General features: G+C 38.2%; 1 protein-coding gene across 1 annotated transcript; it reads right to left on the bottom strand.

The window, feature by feature from the left end:
• Nucleotides 1-11,234: 11,234 nt before the first annotated feature.
• Nucleotides 11,235-12,755, bottom strand: LOC110673976. The gene is made up of 2 exons (XM_001654165.2): nucleotides 11,893-12,755; nucleotides 11,235-11,821 (listed from the first exon to the last, which is right to left on the bottom strand). Exons 1-2 carry the CDS (start codon nucleotides 12,278-12,280, stop codon nucleotides 11,343-11,345), a joined length of 867 nt encoding a protein of 288 aa, XP_001654215.1. The 5' UTR covers nucleotides 12,281-12,755; the 3' UTR covers nucleotides 11,235-11,342.
• Between the last annotated feature and the right edge of the window lie 8,598 nt (nucleotides 12,756-21,353).

Below are 21,353 nucleotides of genomic sequence, written 5' to 3'. Positions count from 1 at the left end.
TGAAAGTATTATTAAAAACATATTCAATTTTAGGTAATTGTGTATCCCATTTCAAAGTACCTGCATTACACATTTTCGCTAGCATAGGAGTAAGAGTTTTATTAATCCTTTCAACTTGTCCATTTGATTCTGGTGTTCTAACTGCCGTTTTCACGTGTTCAATGCAATTATTCCTAGCAAATTCCACAAATTTGTCAGATGTAAAACAAGTTCCTCTGTCCGTTACAATTCTATTAGGCTTACTATAAAATTGCATATACTGTTTAAAATAACGAATAACTTCCTCGGTGTTAGTAGTTCGTGTGGCGAAAAATTTTGTAAATTTGGTAAAAGCATCAACAATTACAAGAACATATTTGACTCTTTAATGAATGTTCGAATCCTCTGAGCAGAATCTCAAATAGAGAAACTTTAAAGTAGATGGAGTACCGTGTACCTTTTAATTCCGCTCCTAAATGCTTATCTTTGACAGATACGCGTATTTCGACTACCACCTGCAGTCTTCTTCAGTGTCAGTTACTCGTATCCACATATTTGAATCTATTTGAAGACGGTAATTTAATAGGGCCATAATGATCCAAATGCAATGTTTTAAAATGTTGATTTCATTTTTCAATAATTTTCAAATAACCTTCCTTTTTACAAGACGGACTATAAAATATACATGTAAGGCAATTTTTGATAAAACTTTTGACAATTTTTCGCATATTACTAAACCAATAATATTTCTTTATTTCAAAAATTGTTTTATCTATTCCTATATGACCACATTTGTCATGATACAGCCGTATAACATTATCAATCATTGAAGTGGGGACCACCAGTAAGTTTCTATCTTCTGCTTTTCTAAACAACACTCCATTTATCAAAACAAAACCCGGAAAGTTTGATCGTTCCAATAACTGTTTGATATTCACTTATTTTCTATCTTGTTCTTGTGCCACAAAAATATTTTCTTCTTTGTTTGATACATTAAGAATACATATCATTTCATATTCATTACTCACATTTTTGTTTCCCAAGGATTTTATTATTCCTTGCTTATTTTTTATTGCTCATATCTGTTCTACTCAGTGCATCAACATGTTTCATTTTGTCTTCCTCTCGATATTCCAAATCATAATTGTAGTTTTATAAAAACAATGCCCACCTGCTGATTTTAGGATTGACATCTTTTTTAGACAATGTCTGTACTAATGCTCTACAATCTGTAAAAAATTTGAATCGAGTTCCAGCCAAATAAACATGAAATCTTTTAATAGAGTGAATAACAGCTAATGTTTTCAACTCAAAACTATGTAATTTGGCTTCAAATTTGTCCGTTTTTTACTAAAGTAACTGATTTGATGAAAATTATTATCCGCTTGCTTTTGAAGTAAAACTGCTCCAAAACCATGTGAACTAGCATCACAATGCAGCTGTGTTTCAGCATTTGGATTATAAAGAGCTAAAATTGGTGAAGATATTAATTTTTGTTTTAAGGTTTCAAAAGATTCTATTTGTTCGTTTTCAAAACTAAAAACTGCATCTTTTTTCAATAAAATATAAAGTAGTCTAGCAATAGTAGCAAAATTTGCAATGAATTTCCGAAAATTACTAGTTAATCCAATGAAACGCTGAACATCTTTAGAATTTTTTGGCTGTGAAAAGTTGGATACACTGTGTTTTATTTGGTTTTCGTCCATTTTCATTGGTTGTATACCCCAATGAATCTATTTCTCTCAATAAAAACTTACATTTATCCAAATTAAGTTCCAATAAATTTTTACTTCAAATTTCAAATACTTCTGCTAATATTTCCAAATGCTCTTCAAAACTCTCACTTGCTATCAAAATATCATCTATATAAACGCATAATTTTCCTTGATCAATTAGATGTTTAAATATTTTATTTACGAACCTTTGAAACACAGCAGGTGCGTTGCACAATCCAAAAGGGACTCTCATATACTCATATTGTCCACGATGAGTTATAAATGATGTATACTGGGTGGAATCCTTGGCTATCTTAATTTTGTGGAAACCTGACTGATTTTTTGAGCTTTTTCGCAATTTTTTAGTAATAATTTGTTTTCCTCTTTCAATGCCGGTATTGGTTTCTGAGTTTTTTTTTTTCAAAATTTTAGATAATTTCCAAAAGGGCTTAGAGCCAGAGTCCAATTGAGAAATCTTATTTTAAAAATTGTTGTTTCTTTATTGTGCAAAACGTTTCTTGATTTCTTTCTGCAAATCTTGCCATATAATTTTCATAGCAGGATAGCGAGTGCGTTGAAATTGCCTTCTCCTCACGTTTTTAAGGCGGATCAAGTGTTAAGATCATCGTCTATAATCACGGATTTTAATTTAACTTCACATTTTGGAATTGCAATGCTCCTGGCTGCAACAATGGAATTTCTTAAAGTTTCAAGACCATTGTCAATATCAAGTTTAGTTTGTAATGAAATGTTAACATCAAGATTAGAGTCAATATTGTTTCATATATATTCCTTCGGCTCAAAAATAATTGAAAGTGGAGCTGATAGGATTGAGAATCGCTTCATGGGATATTTGAGTAACTAATTGGCTACAAAGATGACTAAAGTCGGTTAAGACCAAGTCAATCGTAGATGGATTTATAGAAGAGGCAAAACATGTAGGGTTATCAGGGTATTGAATTGAGAAATATCCTGAAGACCACTCATCAAATAAAATTCTGCCGATGGAATTACTTTGAGAATTATTCCATGACCGATGTTTGGCATTAAAGTCACCAATGACAAAAAATTTTGACTTATTGCGAGTCAATTTTCGCAAATCAGTTTGGAGCAAATTAACTTGCTGTCCAGAGCATTGAAAAGGCAAATAGGCAGCTATGAAAGTATATTTACCAAACTGTGTTTCAACATAAACACATAAAGTTTCAAAAACTTTAGTTTCAAATGACGAAAACAGTTGATGTTTTATACGCCTATGAATGATGATTGCAACTCCCCCACATGCCCCATCAAGTCGATCATTACGATAAACAAAAAAGTTAGGATCTCTTTTGAGTTTGGATCCAGGTTTCATATACGTTTCGGTAATAGCTGCTATATGCACGATATTTACTGTAAGAAAATTAAACAGCTCGTCCTCTTTACCATTCAAAGAACGAGCATTCCAATATAAAATATTTGAATTATTATCTGGATCCATCAGAAAAACGTAATCCAATAACAATATGATTAGTAAATTTTAAAACAAACTTGGACTGCTTCAGTCATAGTGGTGGCTTTTAACATTGCATCAATCATTAGATTCAATTGTTCAGTTAGAAACTTAAAATCAGAGGGAGACATATGACTTGAAGTGGGTACATTTGATGATTTCCCATTAGAATTTTCGGTAGACGGAGAAGCGGAGTAGAAGTTACCTGTGGCGTTAGGGTTTTTTTTTCCATTTGATCTAAAACAAGTAGAATGGGTACTCATAGTACGAATAGGGGAGGAGTTCAAATTACCTGCTACGATATCGGCAAAGGATTTTCCGTGGAAGATTCGAACGGCTACCCGACGGATTAAAATTAGTCTGTGAATGAGCATGATTATGATCTTCCTGATGGGTATGATTCATGATCAAGCGATCGTTAATTGAAAAATGAGCATTGTTCGATACTCTACCAGGCAAATTCCGGAAACGACCGTTATCGTAACGGATATTATCTTTCATCTGCCTGGCACGAGCTTTAACGACTCTCTTGCGCGAAGGGCAAGACCAAAAATTGGACTTATGATTGTCCTTGCAATTGGCGCATAAGAACTTATCGGTATCTTCTTTCACTGGACAGATGTCTTTGGCGTGAGAAGAACCTCCGCAAATCATGCATTTAGCATCCATGTGACAATTTTTTGTACCATGACCCCACTTTTGGCACCGACGGCACTGAGTGGGGTTCTGGTAATTTCCTCCAGGTTTCTAGAAATGTTCCCATGTCACACGGACACCGTACATAAGTTTTGCTTTTTCTAAAGCTTCAATATTATTTAGTTCTTTTTTGTTAAAGTGAACTAAAAAATATTCCTGAGAAAGCCCTTTCCAAACAATGCCAGATTGGGTTCTCTTTTTCATAATGATAACTTGGACTGGGGAAAATCCAAGTAAATCATTTCAGTTTTTGCTTTCATCTGCTGTCGCGAACGGGTGCAGCAGAACGTGTCTCTTGGTTGCTGTTGAAAATCCATAAGCGTTCTTGAAGATGGTTGAAATTAAGAACACGGTGAGGTTTGCTTTTCCTCCGGAATCTGCACGGCCTATGAAGAAATTGCCAAATTTGCCAAAGCATTGGATATCAGTACCATCGAAATGGATACGCTGTACAGACGAGCGGAAACCCACAGTGTTTACTTGAAATTCAAGACCCAAAAAGCGTTCAAGCAAGCAATGGAGAACAATGCACATCCACTTCGTTTTGAATATGCGAATGGGACGACAGTGGTGGTGCAAGCATCAGATGCGGAAGGCAATTTTCAATACGTGCGGGTGTGTGAACTACCACCGGAGCTGCCCGATAAAGAAATATCGTTGGTCCTAGGCAAGTACGGAGAAGTTAAACGAGTAATACGGGAAAAGTTTCCTGCTGGTCTTGGATTGGACATATACAACGGCGTTCGTGGGGTGTATATGAACGTCAAATCAGAAATTCCGCCAGTGCTTTATTTCCTTAACTGGAGAGGTAACATTTTTTACTTCGGAAACAAGGAAAAGTGTTTTATTTGTGCTGAAAAGGGACACCAGATGAGCGCCTGTCCCAAGAAAAAGGTTCAACGTCCAAATGCTGACAAGGAAATGGGAGAACCATGCACCTATGCTGGTGTAGTGAAGGAAAAAACATCAATGGAAATTGAAAAAGTAACGGAATTGGAGATAGAGGTTTTAGAGGAGGAAAACATTGCGTCGGAAGAAATATGCGAGGAAACTCAGGAAAAAGAGGATATACCGAAAGCCAAGGCCAAACCAGTGCCAATAAGATTTTGGAGGGCCAACGGAAAGACATATACGCAGTATGCAGGGGTTGCACAGATTAGTGTGGAAGACGAAACGGAGCCGCAGAAGAAACGTGACTTGGAGGCCAAGGCGTCTAGGAGTATTTTGCCACCTAAGGAGAAAAAGCAGCGAAGCTCATCCCGACTGTCGTCTATCGGTTCGAAGTCCGATATATCGGATTAGTCCGCATGTTAGTTTTTATTATAGTTTGAATGAAATTGTACAACAACAATACAATTTAAATGACCATTGGCTCCGTAAAGTGTTAAACACGATTGAGCCCAATAAATAAACAATTAGAAAAAAAAAAAAAAAAAGTAAATCATTTATTCCATTTTTGATCTCTTCAGGTGACTTATAGTCACCTGAGAGACCTTTCAAGACGACTTTGAACAAACGTTCAGTTTTGTCGTCATAAGTAAAAAAATGTGCTTCTTCTCTTCAAGATGTTTGAGAAGAAGTTCGCGATTTTTAAGAGTTTCCGGCAAAACGCGACAGTCTCCTTTCTTTGCGATTTGGAAGGAAACCTTGATTCCCTTAATGGAGTTCAAAATCTCCTGCCTAAATCCCACAAATTCGGAACAACTGACCACGATAGGCGGCACTCTTTGCTTCCTCACTTGAATCAAAGAGCCTGGGTTAGAGGCTGCTTCGATTTGGTGCTCGGAAAATTTGTCTGAAGCACGAACTGATTGCTCATTTCGATACAATTATCAACATTATTCATTTCACCCTTAGAAAAAAGTTCGCATTCCGGAGGAACGTCCTTTCTTCCATTCTAGCCACGTTTAGTGACAGTTTTAAATACCACTTTTTTGGAAGGAAGTTGTGAATTCAGACATTCACCCTTCCTTTTGTTTGTAGTTGCAACCATGTTTAGTGAATAAACGAAAGAAGACGAGACCTCCTAAGAGGTTTTTTTTTTCCCAAGACGGTATCCAAGAAGGATTACCACCGCTAGCTTTCGCCAACGGGTCCAACGTAAAATCGAGGGCACGGTTCCAAACAAGGATCGTAAAGCGATCAATAGTAGAAAAAAATGTACTGAAAAGTACTGTTTTAGTAGCAATGAAAAGTTGTCCAGGTTTGACGGAAATCCGATGGACTGGCCAATGTTCATTAGTAGCTATGAACAGTCTATGGCTGCTTGTGGTTATACGAATGCAGAAAATTTGATTCTTCTTCAGCAGTGTTCCTCGGGACACGAAAAAAGGCAGTTTGCAGCTACTGCTACTGCCAGAGAGTGTACCTCACGCCATCGAGACACTTCGAATACGCTACGGTCGTCCTGAACTACTACTCAAATCCCTGTTAGAAAAGGTTCGCCGTACACCGGGTCCTAGACAAGACAAACTAGAAACGGTGATCGAGTTTGGATTGGCAGTAGGGAACTTCGTCGATCATCTGCGGGCGGCGCAACTGCAACAACATCTCTCAAATCCGATGATGATGAAGGAACTGGTTGATAAACTTCCAGGCTTTATGAAAATTGAGTGGGCTTCGTTCAAGAGTCAACAGCCGTTGGCGGACTTAGAGACTTTTGGACTCTTCATGGAGAAGCAATTAACTGCAGCGAGCGCAGTAAGCTTCGAACTTTCACTGCACGATAAGCCGTATAAATAGGGGGTCTGTAGCCGCTTCATAAGCGGAAGGTCATGGGTTCGATTCCCAGCCCCTCCACAAAAAACCCGCCCAGCCACCAGAAGACGCCTCACGGAGGACCGTGCTTTGGGGAGCACATCCATCCTCCGTCAGTATCAGATGGTGACTGAGACAAACTGACCCTCTTCGCAGGCAACTAGCCTCACTAATAGCAGAGCTCTCTCCTACCTGCTCGGTGTGAGAGTAAAAAGAGTAGGAGAGAGTGTAGATGGAAATATAGATAAGTTAAAAATAGATCTGTATCTGTTAAGAAGCTACAGATCAACTGATTCCGGCACAGTAGTGACCACGAGCACGGAGTGCCTTACAAAATAAAAAAGCCGTATAAAAGCGAGAAGCATAAAATGAGGGAGAATGCAGGTATACATGCACATTAGTGTGGGACAAAATTTAGATTCTTGCTACAGTCCACTTTTTGGATTGCATTTTGGTCCCATACCAACTGTGCAAAATTTCAGCTCGATCGGAGAAACTATATTTTAGCGCAAGCCGTTCAAAGTTTGTATGGGATTTACTATGGTAAAACATACTTTTGCAAAGAAAAATCGCCAGAGGTCGCCCATTGATCTCTATAAAAATTCGGAACACGGACCTCGATAGGGCTTTTAACGATGAAGAATGTTACCGAAGACCGCGAAACAATCCGACACTTGTGAAAAAAGTTATTGAATAAAAACCTATTGGCAAGGCGACTTTGATTAACAAGTAACAGAATAACAATAATAACGAAATCGGGCCAAATTTCCGAATAGTCTATGCTTAATAACTTTTTTCACAAGCATCGGATTGCTTTGCGGTCTTGGGCAATGTTGTTCATCGTAGAAATACCTATCGAGATCTGTGTTCAGATTTTTTATAGAGGCCAATGGTCGACCTCTGGCGATATTTTTTGCAAAAGTAGGTTTTCCCTTAATAAATCCATACAAACTTTGAACGGCTGGCGCTAAAATATTGTTTCTCCGATCGAGCTGAAATTTTGCACAGTTGTTATGGGACCAAAATGCAATCCAAAAAGTGGACTGGAACGAGAATCTAAATTTATCATATAACCGTGTCCCAGGCTAGTGCACATTTCCAAGGTGACCGCCAAGGAGATAAACAGCCGAATCTCACAGAGCAACATCGGAAACCGACAAAAGTTTGAGGTGTCTGTACTCGTGAAGGTCACAGAGCTGTCGACTGCTCTCAGTTCAAAGAGTTAGCCACAAACGAGAGTTGGAAGACCCTCCAAAAGAAGGGGTTGTGCATCCTTGAACAGTCATGGCAAATGGCCGTGCAAATCATGGCAAGGTTGCGCGGTGGATGGATGCCACATGAAGCATCACATCCTTCTTCATTCTCCATCGCCGACACATCATGTCAACTGCTCATCTAGTCACACGTCTACGAAAGCTCATCTTCTTGGTATTAACGTCCCCACTGGGACAAAGCCGGCTACTCAGCGTAGTGTTCTAATGAGCACTTCCACAGTTATTAACTTAGAGCTTTCTTTGCCAAAGTTGCCATTTTTGCATTCGTTTATCGTGTGGCAGGTACGATGATACTTTATGTCCAGGGAATTCAAGGAAATTTCCATTACTAAAAGATCCTGGACCGACCGGGAATCGAACCCAGACACCTTCAGCATGGCTTTGCTTTGTAGCCGCGGACTCTAACCACTCGGCTAAGGAAGGTCCCTAAAAAGCTCTCTTCCGTATATTACCCGTCATTTTGTACAACGAAGGAAGAAGCGTTTTCGTGTTCGCCTTTATCGACGAAGGGTAAGAAACAACACTACTCGAAGACAAAGTCGCAAAGTAGCCAGGAGTAAAAGGTCCCGTAAAGGGGCTTCAATTCCAGCGAACCGATTTCCGTTTATGAGCTCCTAACGGTAACCTATGGATTGGGTCCAGCTACCTGCTACCGATGAAGGAGATTCATACCCACTAGATGGTCCCGCATTGAAGAAGGTTTTTATGTGGATGATTATATAGTGGGAGCAAAGACGGAGGAGGAAGCGATTTGCCTAGAAAAGAGTTAGAAGACCTGCTAGAAAAAGGAGGATTTCAGCTAAGAAAGTGGGCATCAAACAACCCAACAGTACTAGAAGGCCTTGAACCATCACGGATTGGAACCCAACTTGCATTGAAATTAGGCAACGAAGAATCCATCAAGACCCTTGGAGTCAGTTGGGAACCCAGGACCGATCAACTGAGATTCGATTCCATACAAGTTACCCCTAGAGAGCGATTCACGAAACGATCCATTCTGTCGGCTGTATCAAAACACATCGATCCACTCGTTCTCACAGCGCCTGTCGTCATTCAAGCAAAGATGTTGTTGCAGGAGCTTTGGTTGCAACCCTGTGGTTGGGACGACGAAGTAAGCAACATTATTCAAGCGTAATGGGACACCTACTGCGCTGAACTTCTTAAGTTTTCAACATTCTGGTTTGGTTGATACGCATTTTTACCGAATTCTACGATTCATTTACACAGATGCACGCATATGCATCCCAGTATGCATACGGCGCATAGATTTATGCTCGTTCCACTAATATTGACAATTCGAGTGACAATTAAAAGTTCGGCAGTCAAAACTTCGGCGAAGTTCGGCGTCGGCGTTCTAATTTAGTGCTTCGCCGACGCATAAGGAATGCCTTTGTCGGCGTAGCACTTCGGTAGAATTCCGACGTCGAACTTCGGCGAACTTTTGTTGGTGATATTTCATTTCTCTTATGAACTTCGGTCTAAAGTTAATCTGATTGCACAATATTGAAGGTAACATTCACGTTCAGCTATCTCAGCCTCATATATCTGGTCAGATTCAACCGTTGTTCTCGAATGGTTGCGTATATGGGGGTGCTTGGCAAACTTTCGTTGCGAATCGCATTACTGAAGTCCAAACTAGTGATCCTTTATCTGAGAGATAAGCGGGAGGAAAATTTAATGATTTGGCAACAGACCAGTAGTGCTGATGTTGCTCGGCGTCGAGAATAATATTGTAAAACAGACATGACTTCCTCATTGCTAAAAAAGAGTATTGTTTTTAGCTACATTTCTAAACTAATATACTGCAGGAAAAATCAACGCATATCGCATTGCCAAAATGCAAGAAATGGAAAATATTTTATATATTTTGCTTTATGCAAAACAATTTTCACCGGAATAATTTCAGGCGGATTACATTACTCCTCAAGAAAAGTTCAAAACAAACATAACGCATGTTCGTTTGGTTCAAAAGTCAGTTTTCGCGTATCTCTCTTATAAAGGATCACTAGTCTAAACCTAAGAGAGACTCGCGAAAAGGAAAAATATCAACGTCATCTTCTTCTTCTTCTTTCTGGCGTCACGTCCCCACTGGGACAAAGCCTGCTTCTCAGATTAGTGTTCTTATGAGCACTTCCACAGTTATTAACTGAGAGCTTTCTTTGCCGATTGACCATTTTTACATGTGTATATCGTGTGGCAGGCACGAAGATACTCTATGCCCTGGGAATCGAGAAAATTTCCTTTACGAAAAGATCCTCGACCAGCGGGATTCGAACCCACGACCCTCAGCATGGTCATGCTGAATAACTGCGCGTTTACCGCTACGACTATCTGGACCCGTCAACGTCATATGCAGCTCAGATTCCGCTGTCACGAAACGTCAAATGCAGCCCACCGTTTTAACGGCTACAAAAGTGAAAAGTATTGTATTCAAAATAAACTGTTATTTAAAACCTCAGTCGGTGGGGCAGTTTTTTCAAAAGTTGCTGATAAATTTTAACACAATATTAGTTATTTCTAATGTCTGCTACGTTTGCTGGCATGAAATTACACTCAAAAGGCTATTTATGATTCGGTGTGATGTAAACGCGATCATTTTTCGATGAGAGGTTCATTCTTTATTCTTTATTCTTAAGCAAGTTGGCACTATAGACCTGAGTGGTTGACACTTTCCGAGGAAAATTGGCCTGTTGGAGCGCAGTAGTAGAAGGCAGCTGAGATCCTAGAACGGCGAGAAACAGTGGCGGCTGTTCAAAACGAACAAGATGTGAACCCAATATTTTGCACGTCCTCCTCCTACAGCAGATTGATCCGTGTGACAGCATATTGTTTTCGTTTCATCAAAGCCTGTTGTCGACAAACGTCAAGTTACCCTGCAGAAAAGGCAGCATTCGTCACTATGGATGAATTGCTGTGGAAAAAATAGTTAGACTGGCCCAAGCAGCTGGTTTTGAAGAAGAAATAAGGCACGTGGGGAAAGGTAGGTTGCGCTTAGCGGAGCAGCCTGATATGACCCAGTTCCCATCCATTTACAAGGAAAATTGCCCATCGTTTCCATTTGAAATTGTTGCACGGTCTGATAAACTGTTCAAAATTGAATTCGCGGGTGCGATTAGGAGATTTGGTGTGTAGAGGATCACCACGATCATATATGCTCCTTGTTTTTGATGTTGCGGTCAATATGGAGCCCCCTGATCTTGATGTCAAGATAACAGAGGATTCCTTAATGATCCTCAATCAATGGCATGCGAATCCATTACCTGAATCCATTACTGAATATCTGTACGTTTTCAGCTTCGGTTATTACATGAAATACATAAATATTAATGCACAAAACAAAAGAAATCAGGTATATTTTTTTTTTATTTGAAGATAATAAGATACGTATTTTGAAAATGTTGATAAAAAAGTACTAATAACTCATATATCTCAATTGGCATCGATGACATCGTCGAACATGATATCATTATAGTCTTCAGTACCTCCTCTGAGTGTTGATTGGTCCAAATGGTCCATATCGCTGATTGTGCCCGGGTATAAGTTTTTCGACAACTTTAGGATCCTCAGCTTATCAATCAACGTCTTCACTTCAAATCCGATGCCATCGTTGTGGTAGAAAGCATTCACAAGCACCGTAGACCAGCTGATATTTGGAAACAAATTCTGCAGATCGTTACGAGTATATTCATACAGCTGCTTCGAACTAAGATTTGGTGGGGATTCGTAGTGCAAACATAAGTTCTTGCTCATTTCCGTCATATTGTCGCAGTGTTGAACCAGGGCGTATATTATGCTTTCCAGAAGCATTATGTCCATTTCATATATGCCGACTTTTGATTGGTCTTCTTTTGTCACGGAACTGGTCGTTGCGGATGGGTATTCCTCTTGCCGACGAAGAATTTTATTGGCTAGAGAAATGAAAAGTGACGAATGTTTGATCAGCTAAAAATAACGTATAAATAAAAACTATCAAGCATACCTGACACATGGAATTCCCTTTGAGTCGTGTAGACTGATCCGTTTGCCATTTGGAATATAAACCGATACCTTAGATTATCTCCTGCTCGAATGACGGCATCGTCGTCGTGAATAATAAATTTCCCATAAGAGATATTCGTCGTATTGAGGCACACATCACATTCGGAAAAATCGGATGCATGTTGATTGAGGAATACTTCCACTCCAAATTCAACTAATCCTCGCACTTGAGGGTACCACACTGTCAATCCTTTCGGGTGGTAGATTTCGAAATTTTCATGGACGTTATTTCTCCAATAGCCCTTTCGTTTTTTGCTCCGGGCCTCCAAAGATGAGGCACACAACAGCACCAATCCAGCCACTATCAGCAAGCTTGGAATCGACTTCATGACACTTGTAGCTGTTAGCTAAGCTCTCTTGTTCACACAACTGATGATCGTCACGACCGAACTGAAACTGATCTGTATTGTGGTGCGGATCGAAGCTTTAATATATGTAGGTGCTCTGAGGCATACGTCATCATTGTTATCAATATTGGCCTTCTAGCAAAAGAATATGTTCGCGCAGTGACACAGAAGGGAATGCACTACCAACAAGATTACCATTGGCTTCCAAGAATTGGTATTCAGTATGATAAAGAACGAGCAAGGTAGTTGCAGGGCTGGCAGCAACTCGCACAATGCGCGCAAAGATCAGAATTTAACCACTGCACAAAGAGGAGACAGACGCGCGCAAAGTGTAACAACACGAACACAATGAGGGCACGCAGTCGGAAAGAGAGTGTAAGCGATTACGCAAAGAGTGATGCTGACGGAGTGTGTTGGCAAAACATGCTCAAAGTGTACACAATTTGGCTCTTTTTGCCTTATCCTAACAGGGTATTTTTAAAATGAGACCAACGAATAGATGACCGATATCGATGTCCGAAGTTGTTTTGGAATCCAAGATAGCGACTTCCGGTTTCCGATAATTCCTTCAAACCCATGCAATATGGGTATTTTTGGAACGGGGCCGTAGGGTAGATGACGGAAATCGATGTCCAACTCTATTTTGGAAGTCGCCATCCGATTTGTGAAAAGCCCTTCAAACCGGATTTCGCCATCATTGATTTCAAAATGGTGTCAGACATCAATTTCCGTCATCTACTCGTTGGTCCCGTTCCAAAAACACCCATGTTGTATAGGTTTGAAGTGATTTTCGTCAACCGGAAGTCGCCAGCTTGGAATCCAAAATGACATAAGACATCGATTTCCATTACCTACTCGTCGGTCCCGTTCCAAAAATATCCATATTGTATAGGTTTGAAGTGATTTTCGCTAACCGGAAGTCGCCATCTTGGATTGCAAAACGACATCGGACATCAATTTCCGTCATCTACTCGTCGGTCCCGTTCCAACAATTCTCCCATATATTCCAATAGAAGCTCCAGTAGAAGCATTCAGTAGGTACTCAATGAGCCACACAAAGAGTTCTAGAAAGATTCGCGAATCAGGCGAAACTGACAAAATGTACACAATTTAAGAAAATATAGCGTTGAAATTGTAGCTCGATTGTCTATTCACTGCACTTGAACTTTTCCCCTATCGATAATTTAACTATTCAAAAAACGCAAATTTGTAGAAGACGAAACTTCACCTCATGCCAAACCACACACTTTATTGGTTACGCCTGTGTTTTTGTTTATCAAAGTGATGGGCGCATCTGAAATCGAAATCAAAACACGGCGAGAGTAAACGGCGACACTGCAAACAAAAAATAAACAAGGCGTACATGGCGGGCTTAATTGAAACCAGAATGTAAACACGGCGCAAAAGTAATAGGCGACACTGAAAATAATATCGATTACAGGCTCATAACATTGGGCGATACTGGCATTCTCGAGTACGTTTTAGGCGAAACCTTTAAAGATTTTTTGAGTACGAAATAGCTAAGGGAATTGTAGGAGCTGTGTGTGGTATTGATGAGGATTTTAAAACTTGGTTTATGATATATCTTTTAATGTGAAAAGATTAAAGTTTGAGTATATTTTCTCCAATTGGGATTTAAAATTGCACATGAAAATTTCATTGATTATTTTCTCATTGTTATTGATTTGTCAGATAGGCCCTAATCGCGAATTCCTCTAGAGTTTGTGTTCACCATTTTCCATCCACACTTTGTGTCGAAGGATGCATTGCAGCGAGAGCAGAAACACAAAGAAGCCTCAAAGAGGTAAGAACCAGTGAGAAAGTGTAGCTGTCGCACTTCTTTCAAATTCATGATCAACACAAAGTGCGCGTTCTTTGTGTTTTTCTGTTTGCACTGAGGAGATGCCAGCCCTGGGTAGTTGTACTACGATGCGTGTACAATTCCACGAATTAATTGCAATTCTTTAACTGCGTGATTTATTGAAAACAAGATAGAATTATTCAGAAAATTTAAAATCCTCACGAGAAAAACAAAACGGTTGGCGTGAAGTAGTTATGAATGCAGGAATAAGCATCGAAATCATGAAAAAGATATATGTTAGGTAATCCGGGGCCTTTCTTAGCCGGATGGTTAGAGTCCGCGGCTACAAAGCACATTGTCTTCGTTCGGTTACCGATCGGTCCAGGATTTTTTCGTAATGTAAATTTCCTTGACTTCCCTAGGCATAGAGTAGCATTGTACTTTCCACACGATATACGAATGCAAAAATGGCAACTTTGGCAAATAAAGCACTCAGTTAATATCTGTGGAAGTGCTTATTAACCACTAAGCTGAAAAGCAGGCTCTGTCCCAGTGCATAATGGTCCAGAAAGCAGTATTACGCGGAGAGATGTATGTTGTGCTTTAGAATGAAACATTAGACGAAAACGGTCTTCTACAAACTTGTGTGTATAAGTTAAACTCTTTGTTTGGTGTTATTGAAATTAATGATGGACCACATTTTCATAGAAATTTTGTAACTTACATTCTTATTCGTAGAAATTATATTATACATGCTTCAGCAAAGTTGTAGACCATTCAATTTTAAGCAACTTTTCCAAAAAGTTTTTTTGTATCTCTTAGATTGATCGATTTAGACCTTTTTTCTACGGTGACATAGGGTGGTCCGAACGAAACTGGTTTGGTGGTTATTGTTGTTTTTCTCACAAAAACATTGGTTGTGAATACAGTAATGTTTCGATTTTGTCAGCCCCATGCCGCATTTAGGGTTGACAAAATTGGAAAAAAGCTAAAATCGGGATAAAGTTTTTCGACTGGTTTCAAGTTTTATTTTAATTTAAGGACTTAGTTTTATGATTATGTTAACATAAACATTGTTATTTTACTTCCATTTTCTATGTACCGTAATCCAAGATAAACATTGATAAGTTTCTTTGATAATTATAAAGAATTTCAAATTTTAAAAATCCGATCTTTAGATGATTGTATAGACATGGCCAAGGTCATAATTGACTTTATGCACCCACTATTGCCAGTATAGACGTACTTAGTCTAATTAAAAAAAAAAAATATATATATATATATATATATATATATATATATATATATATATATATATATATATATATATATATATATATATATATATATATATATATATATATATATATATAAAAATTTGGGGTTGAAAAAAAAAACGGGAACAAAGGATGCTAAAATCAGGGGTAGACAAAATCGGGTCAAAAAGGGTGCTAAAATCGGGGGTAGACAAAATCGGGGGCTGACAAAATCGGGTCATTACTGTATCTCTGATTGGGGCAAACATAAAACATATTTTTTGACGGCATTCAAAAAACAAAATAAAATTGTGTGTTATATCCAAAAATTACGGAAGTGTTATTTTTGTAACTCTTATGAAATGTTCTGAAAAACAAAGGATTTTTAGCAGAAAAACTTCAATAAATTTTGAACTAAAATAGATATCATCAATATTTTTGCATGAAAATTTGCGTTCTTAAAGATGTTCACAGACGACTTTGACGAGAAATCTGAAAAAAGAAAGATAGGACTATAAACTAAATTCGGTTTTTCATCTATTTAACACTTATAGTTTATTTTGAGTGAAAAACTACAAGTTATCTTTTTCCTTAACTTCTCTGTCTGTAAATCAAAATCAAAGATTACGATATATATTTTTTCGGCAAGAGCTGGTGCTTGTAGAAGTCAAGAGAACATATTTCGATAGAGATATAAATTTTTAATAACGAATAAAATTTGTTACACATAAAAGTTGAAGAGCGGTCGAATGTCCATGGCGGAATTTTCGTTGTTGTGGACCATCATTCTGTTTAAAATGACCTTTTCAAATAGTTTACTGATGGAGGAAAGCAAACTGATTGGACGATAGTTAGAAGCATCTGCAGGATTTTTTTCTGGTCTTAAAATTGGTACAACTTGGTATTTTTCCATTTGTCAGGAAAATATGCCAATTGAAATCATTTGTTAAATATATGAACAAAGAATTATATGCTGCTTTCTGGAAGTTTCTTGATGAGGATGTAAAAAATTCCATCATCGCCAGAGGCTTTCACATTTTTTATTTATTTAATAATAGTTCTCACTTTTTCCAAATCATTCTACCATGAATTTTCGAAAACGTTCTCTTGATGAGAATGTTTTAGAAATACTTGAGTACTTGATTTTCTGTTGGACTAGTAAGTGCTAAATTAAAATTGTGCGTGCTTTCAAACTTCATAGCATGATTTTGAGCTTTTTCGCAATATGTTAATAATAATATGTTTCCGGAATTGGCTTCTTTAAAAATTTTAGATAATTTCCAAAAGGGCATAGAGCTAGGGCCCAATTGAGAAATTTGATTTTCAAAATGTTTAGTCGCCAACTCAGAAAATTGTTTTTTATTTCTTCCTGCAGATCCTGTCATATCATTTTCATAGCAGGATCGCGAGTGCGTTGAGATTGTCTTCTCTTCACGTTTCTAAGACGAATCGAGAGTTTAGATCATCGTCTATAATCACGGATTCAAATTATATTTCACATTTTGATATTCCAATGCTGATAATGAACCTTCGAGCTGTTTAGTAGAATACCTATAAGTAGATGAAAAAAACCGAATTTAGTACTATACCATTTAATTCCACTAGAGTTTGTATCCTTTGACAGATACGCGTATTTCGACCTCAACTGTAAGGCCGTCTTCAGTGTCGTGTAGTCGAGTCTAGTACACGACACTGAAGACGGCCTTACAGTTGAGGTCGAAATACGCGTATCTGTCAAAGGATACAAACTCTAGTGGAATTAAATGGTATAGTACTAAATTCGGTTTTTTCATCTACTTATTCCAATGCTCCTTGCTTCAACAATGGAATTTTTTAAAGTTTCAAGAGCATTGTCAATATCAAGTTTTGTTTGTAAAGAAATTTCAACATCAAGATTACTATCGATATATGTTTCATATATGTATTCCAGTCGGTTCAAAAACAATTCAAAGTGGAGCTGGTAGGATTGAGAATCGCTTCATGGGATATTTGAAATGTAAGAGGGACATGATCAGAATCAAAATCAGCGTGAGTACCTAATCAGTTGGCTAAAAAGGTGACTAGAGTTGGTTTAGACCAAATCAATCGTAGAAGGGTTTCTAGAAGACGAAAAAAATAGTGCTATCAGAGTATTCAATTGAGAAATATCTTGAAATGCACTCGGCAAATAAAATTCTGCCGTTGGAATTCATTTGCGAATTATTCCATGAGCGATGTTTGGCATTAAAGTCACCAATGACGAAAAAATTTGGACTTATTGCGAGTCAATTTCCAAGTCAGTCAAGTCAGTTTGAAGTAAATAAACTTGCTGACCAGTGCATTGAAAAGGCAAATAGGCAGCTATGAAAGTATATTTACCAAGTTGTGTTTCAACAGAAACACCTAAAGTTTCAAAAACCTTAGTTTCAAATGACGAAAACAGTTGATGTTTTATACGCCTATGAATGATGATAGCAACTCCCCAATATGCCCCATTAGCCTGGGACACGGTTATATGAAAAATTTAGATTCTCGCTCCAGTCCACTTTTTGGATTGCATTTAGGTCCCATAACAACTGTGCAAAATTTCAGCTCGATCGGTGAAACTATATTTACGCGCCAGCCGTTCAAAGTTTGTATGGTATTTACTATATGGGAAAACATACTTTTGCAAAGAAAAATCGCCAGAGGTCGCCAATTGATCCCTATAAAAATACTGAACACAGATCTCGGTAGGTATTTTTACGATGAACAACATTGTCGAAGGCCGCAAAGCAATCCGATGCTTGCGAAAAAAGTTATTAAACAATTAATTGTTAATCAACGTCGCCTTGCCAACAGGTTTTCATTGATAAGTTTTTTCACTAGTGTCGGAGTGTTTCGCGGTCTTCGGCAATATTCTTCATCGTAGAAATACCTATCGAGGTCTGTATTTAGAATTTTTATAGTGATCAATGGGCGACCTCTGGCGATTTTTCTTTGCAAAAGTAATTTTTCTCATAGTAAATCCCATACAAACTTTGAACGGCTGGTGCGTAAATATAGTTTCATCGATCGAGCTGAAATTTTGCACAGTTGTTATGGGACCTAAATGCAATCCAAAAAGTGGACTGGAGCGAGAATCTAAATTCTGTCCCACACTAATGTCCCATCAATTCGATAATTTAGTAAAACAAAAAAAATGGATCTCTTTTGAGTTTGGATTGAAGTTTGTTAGGAAATTAAACAGCTCGTCCTCTATACCATTCAAAGAACGAGCATTCCAATTCAAAATATTAAAATAAATATTTGAAACCATTAGAGAAAAGTAATTCGATAACTATTTTAGTAGTCAATTTTACACCAACTTGTACTGCTCCAGCCAGTGTGGTGGTTTTGAACATTACATCAATCATTTGATTCAATTGTACATTTAAAAAAAATCAAAATCAGAGGCAGACATTCCATCAGAAGTAGGTGCATTTTCTTATGATTTTTTGTTAGGATTATCCGTTAATGAAGAGATGGAATAGGAGTTGCCTACAGCGGCAGAGGTTTTTTTTATATCATTTGAAACAATTAGAACGGTTATCCATCGAAAGACAACTGGAAGGCAAGGAGTTGAAACCAGTGTTGTTCAGACTCATTTCCCCGAAAATAACATTTTCCGAACTACGAAGCCACGAACTACTACAACCATGCTCTATCCTCCTAAGATAGAAAAGCAGATGGTTAAGCTTGAGTACTGCACACAAAATCGATCCATTTTGATCCCAGAGAGCCACAATTCAAGTTTCGGTGAAATGAAATGAGTGAGTGCGAATCATTTCACCGAAACTTGAATTGCGGCCCACCCAGATCGAAACCGTCGGATCCCATGTGCAACACTCAAGCCCAACCTCCTCCCCCTCCATCTCAGGAATACAACGCACAGTTATAACAGTTCATGGCTTCACAATTCGAATTTCGGGGAAATGAGTCTGGTCAACACTGGTTGAAACTGCCTGCTACAATAGTGGCATACGAATTTCATTGGGTTAATCCATTCAAAATTAAAATATTCGAACGACTACCCGATAGAAAAAAATAGCTTGTGCATGGGGCAAGATTATGATTTACCTGATTGATATGATTAATAAGTAAGCAATCGTTAACTTAAGGGGACACGGGAGACCGTGTTATTTTCCCTATCTTTCGTCTCACTCTAACAATAATCATCAAAACTTTGTGGAAGCAAATCTCGAGTTTTAGTGAACCAATGAAGCTGAAAATTTATCGGGTTGTGCACTACATATATAGAATCATAGTGATACATTTTCGCATCGATATATGGAGTGGTTCTTGAGATTTGCTTTTTGAAATGGATAGGGTGATTATGATGACGTCCCGTGCGGCCTTAAAATGAGCATAGTTGGAAATTCTGCCTGAGGAATTCCGGGAACAAAAAACGATACCATTAGTCTGCCTGGTACGAGCCTCGACGATTTGTCTATGCGATAAGCAATTCCAAAAGTTAGATTTATGGTTGCCCCCGCAATTTGCGCATACAAACTTTTTGGTATTTTCCTTCGCAGGACAGACGTCATTTATTCCATTTTTGATCTGATTAGATTACTTATAGTCACTTGAGAGACCTTTGAAGGCGACTTAGAAAAATTCTAGGAACATTTAGGTTGTTCATATTGAACACAAACTTTTCCACGAGTGCTAACCGTTGTTTGTTTGGTGTTCTCGTAGGAAACCACAGTAAAAGTGCACCCTTTAAATACTTCACTCAAATCTTATCATTTCGGTGTACGCAATTAACCCAATAAATATACTAAATCAGAAAGTCGCTAGCCGTATGTTAGTTAGAAACATGTTTCAGAAAGGTTTTAAAAAACTCATGCATACTTTGGACCAAGGTTTATTAAAGAACACTCTTAAAAATAATGGAAATTATTGTGGACGTAATTTATACTATACCTGAATGACACATGATGTAAATGATAAAACGACACAAAAATGTGTCCTTGAAGATGTATTGAACAAAAAATGTAATTTTACACGTTAAAGGACACGAGAACGATGTCACTATGATCGGCATTTCCCGAATCAGAAGCTGTTGTATTTGAAATGTGACATAAATTCAAGTCATACGGCTCGCTTCTTTTATGTGCATCCAAAAGACGTAAAATCACATGATTTTTTCGGAGTGTGAAAGGTACAACTATCTAAGCAGTCAGTGGATGCGGGGGATGTGGGGTGGAACATGACAGCTGGCGAGTCAGCGAGCTAGCAAGTTTGTTTATGTACTTTTCCCCTCTAGGGGTTGCTATCGTTTCCAAAGGAATGTTTATTATCAGTCGTAATGCTTTGATAATGAGAAGGAAAACTCAAAGTATTTTGGAAGTAAGTTTTTTGATAGTATTAAATATCTTGAATATAATTTTAATTTTGCAGTTTTCAGACGAACAATACATTCCGTAAACTAAAAAGATTTAGTTTATGAGGAACATATTATATTACGGTGGACAGGTCACGCAGCAAACTGCCGGCGATGGAAAAATCCGGATAACTTTTGAGGAATAGCGTGGTACAGTGGTAAACTACAAACGTACATTTAAAGTTCTTTACTCCACGGACATTAACAGTGAACTGATATTGGTTGCTTCTTTTCTCTTATACATTTCTGCACATAGATATGGGGGCAGATGTCGCACATCCCGACAGTTTGAAGTTGCTCAGAAGAACCGCAAGTGCAAATAGAGGCTCTTACCCGTAGGCACACGGCAAAAGTCTACGATAGAAAGTGGAAGTTCGCCGAAATTTCACGGTATCGCTTGCCATCGGCTGATCAACGGAATTCTATGGATGAGAAGATTTCAAATTTATCGATACTAACCAGAGTTCTTAATTTTCAGCAAAAAAAAAATGATCGTAACAGACAGATCTGAATGAAACACGACTTGACTGTTGAAACTGTCGAGTATTTACTGCGCTAGTTCTCACTCTGAACGGGTGCCGGTCACACGATTTACTGTAATATGAAATAGATTTG

Source organism: Aedes aegypti, chromosome 2 (genome assembly GCF_002204515.2).
Source record: "Aedes aegypti strain LVP_AGWG chromosome 2, AaegL5.0 Primary Assembly, whole genome shotgun sequence".
NCBI lineage: Eukaryota > Metazoa > Arthropoda > Insecta > Diptera > Culicidae > Aedes > Aedes aegypti.
Note: the sequence above shows the minus strand (reverse complement) of the source record. Positions and strands in the feature narration are given on the sequence as shown.

What these genes read in the sequence shown, in the direction of transcription:
- LOC110673976 (XM_001654165.2), bottom strand. Translation starts at nt 12,280, where the DNA reads ATGAAGTCGATTCCAAGCTTGCTGATAGTGGCTGGATTGGTGCTGTTG. An exon ending in AAGGGAATTCCATGTGTCAG is followed by an intron (nt 11,822 to 11,892) that starts GTATGCTTGATA and finishes TCATTTCTCTAG; the next exon opens with CCAATAAAATTCTTCGTCGG.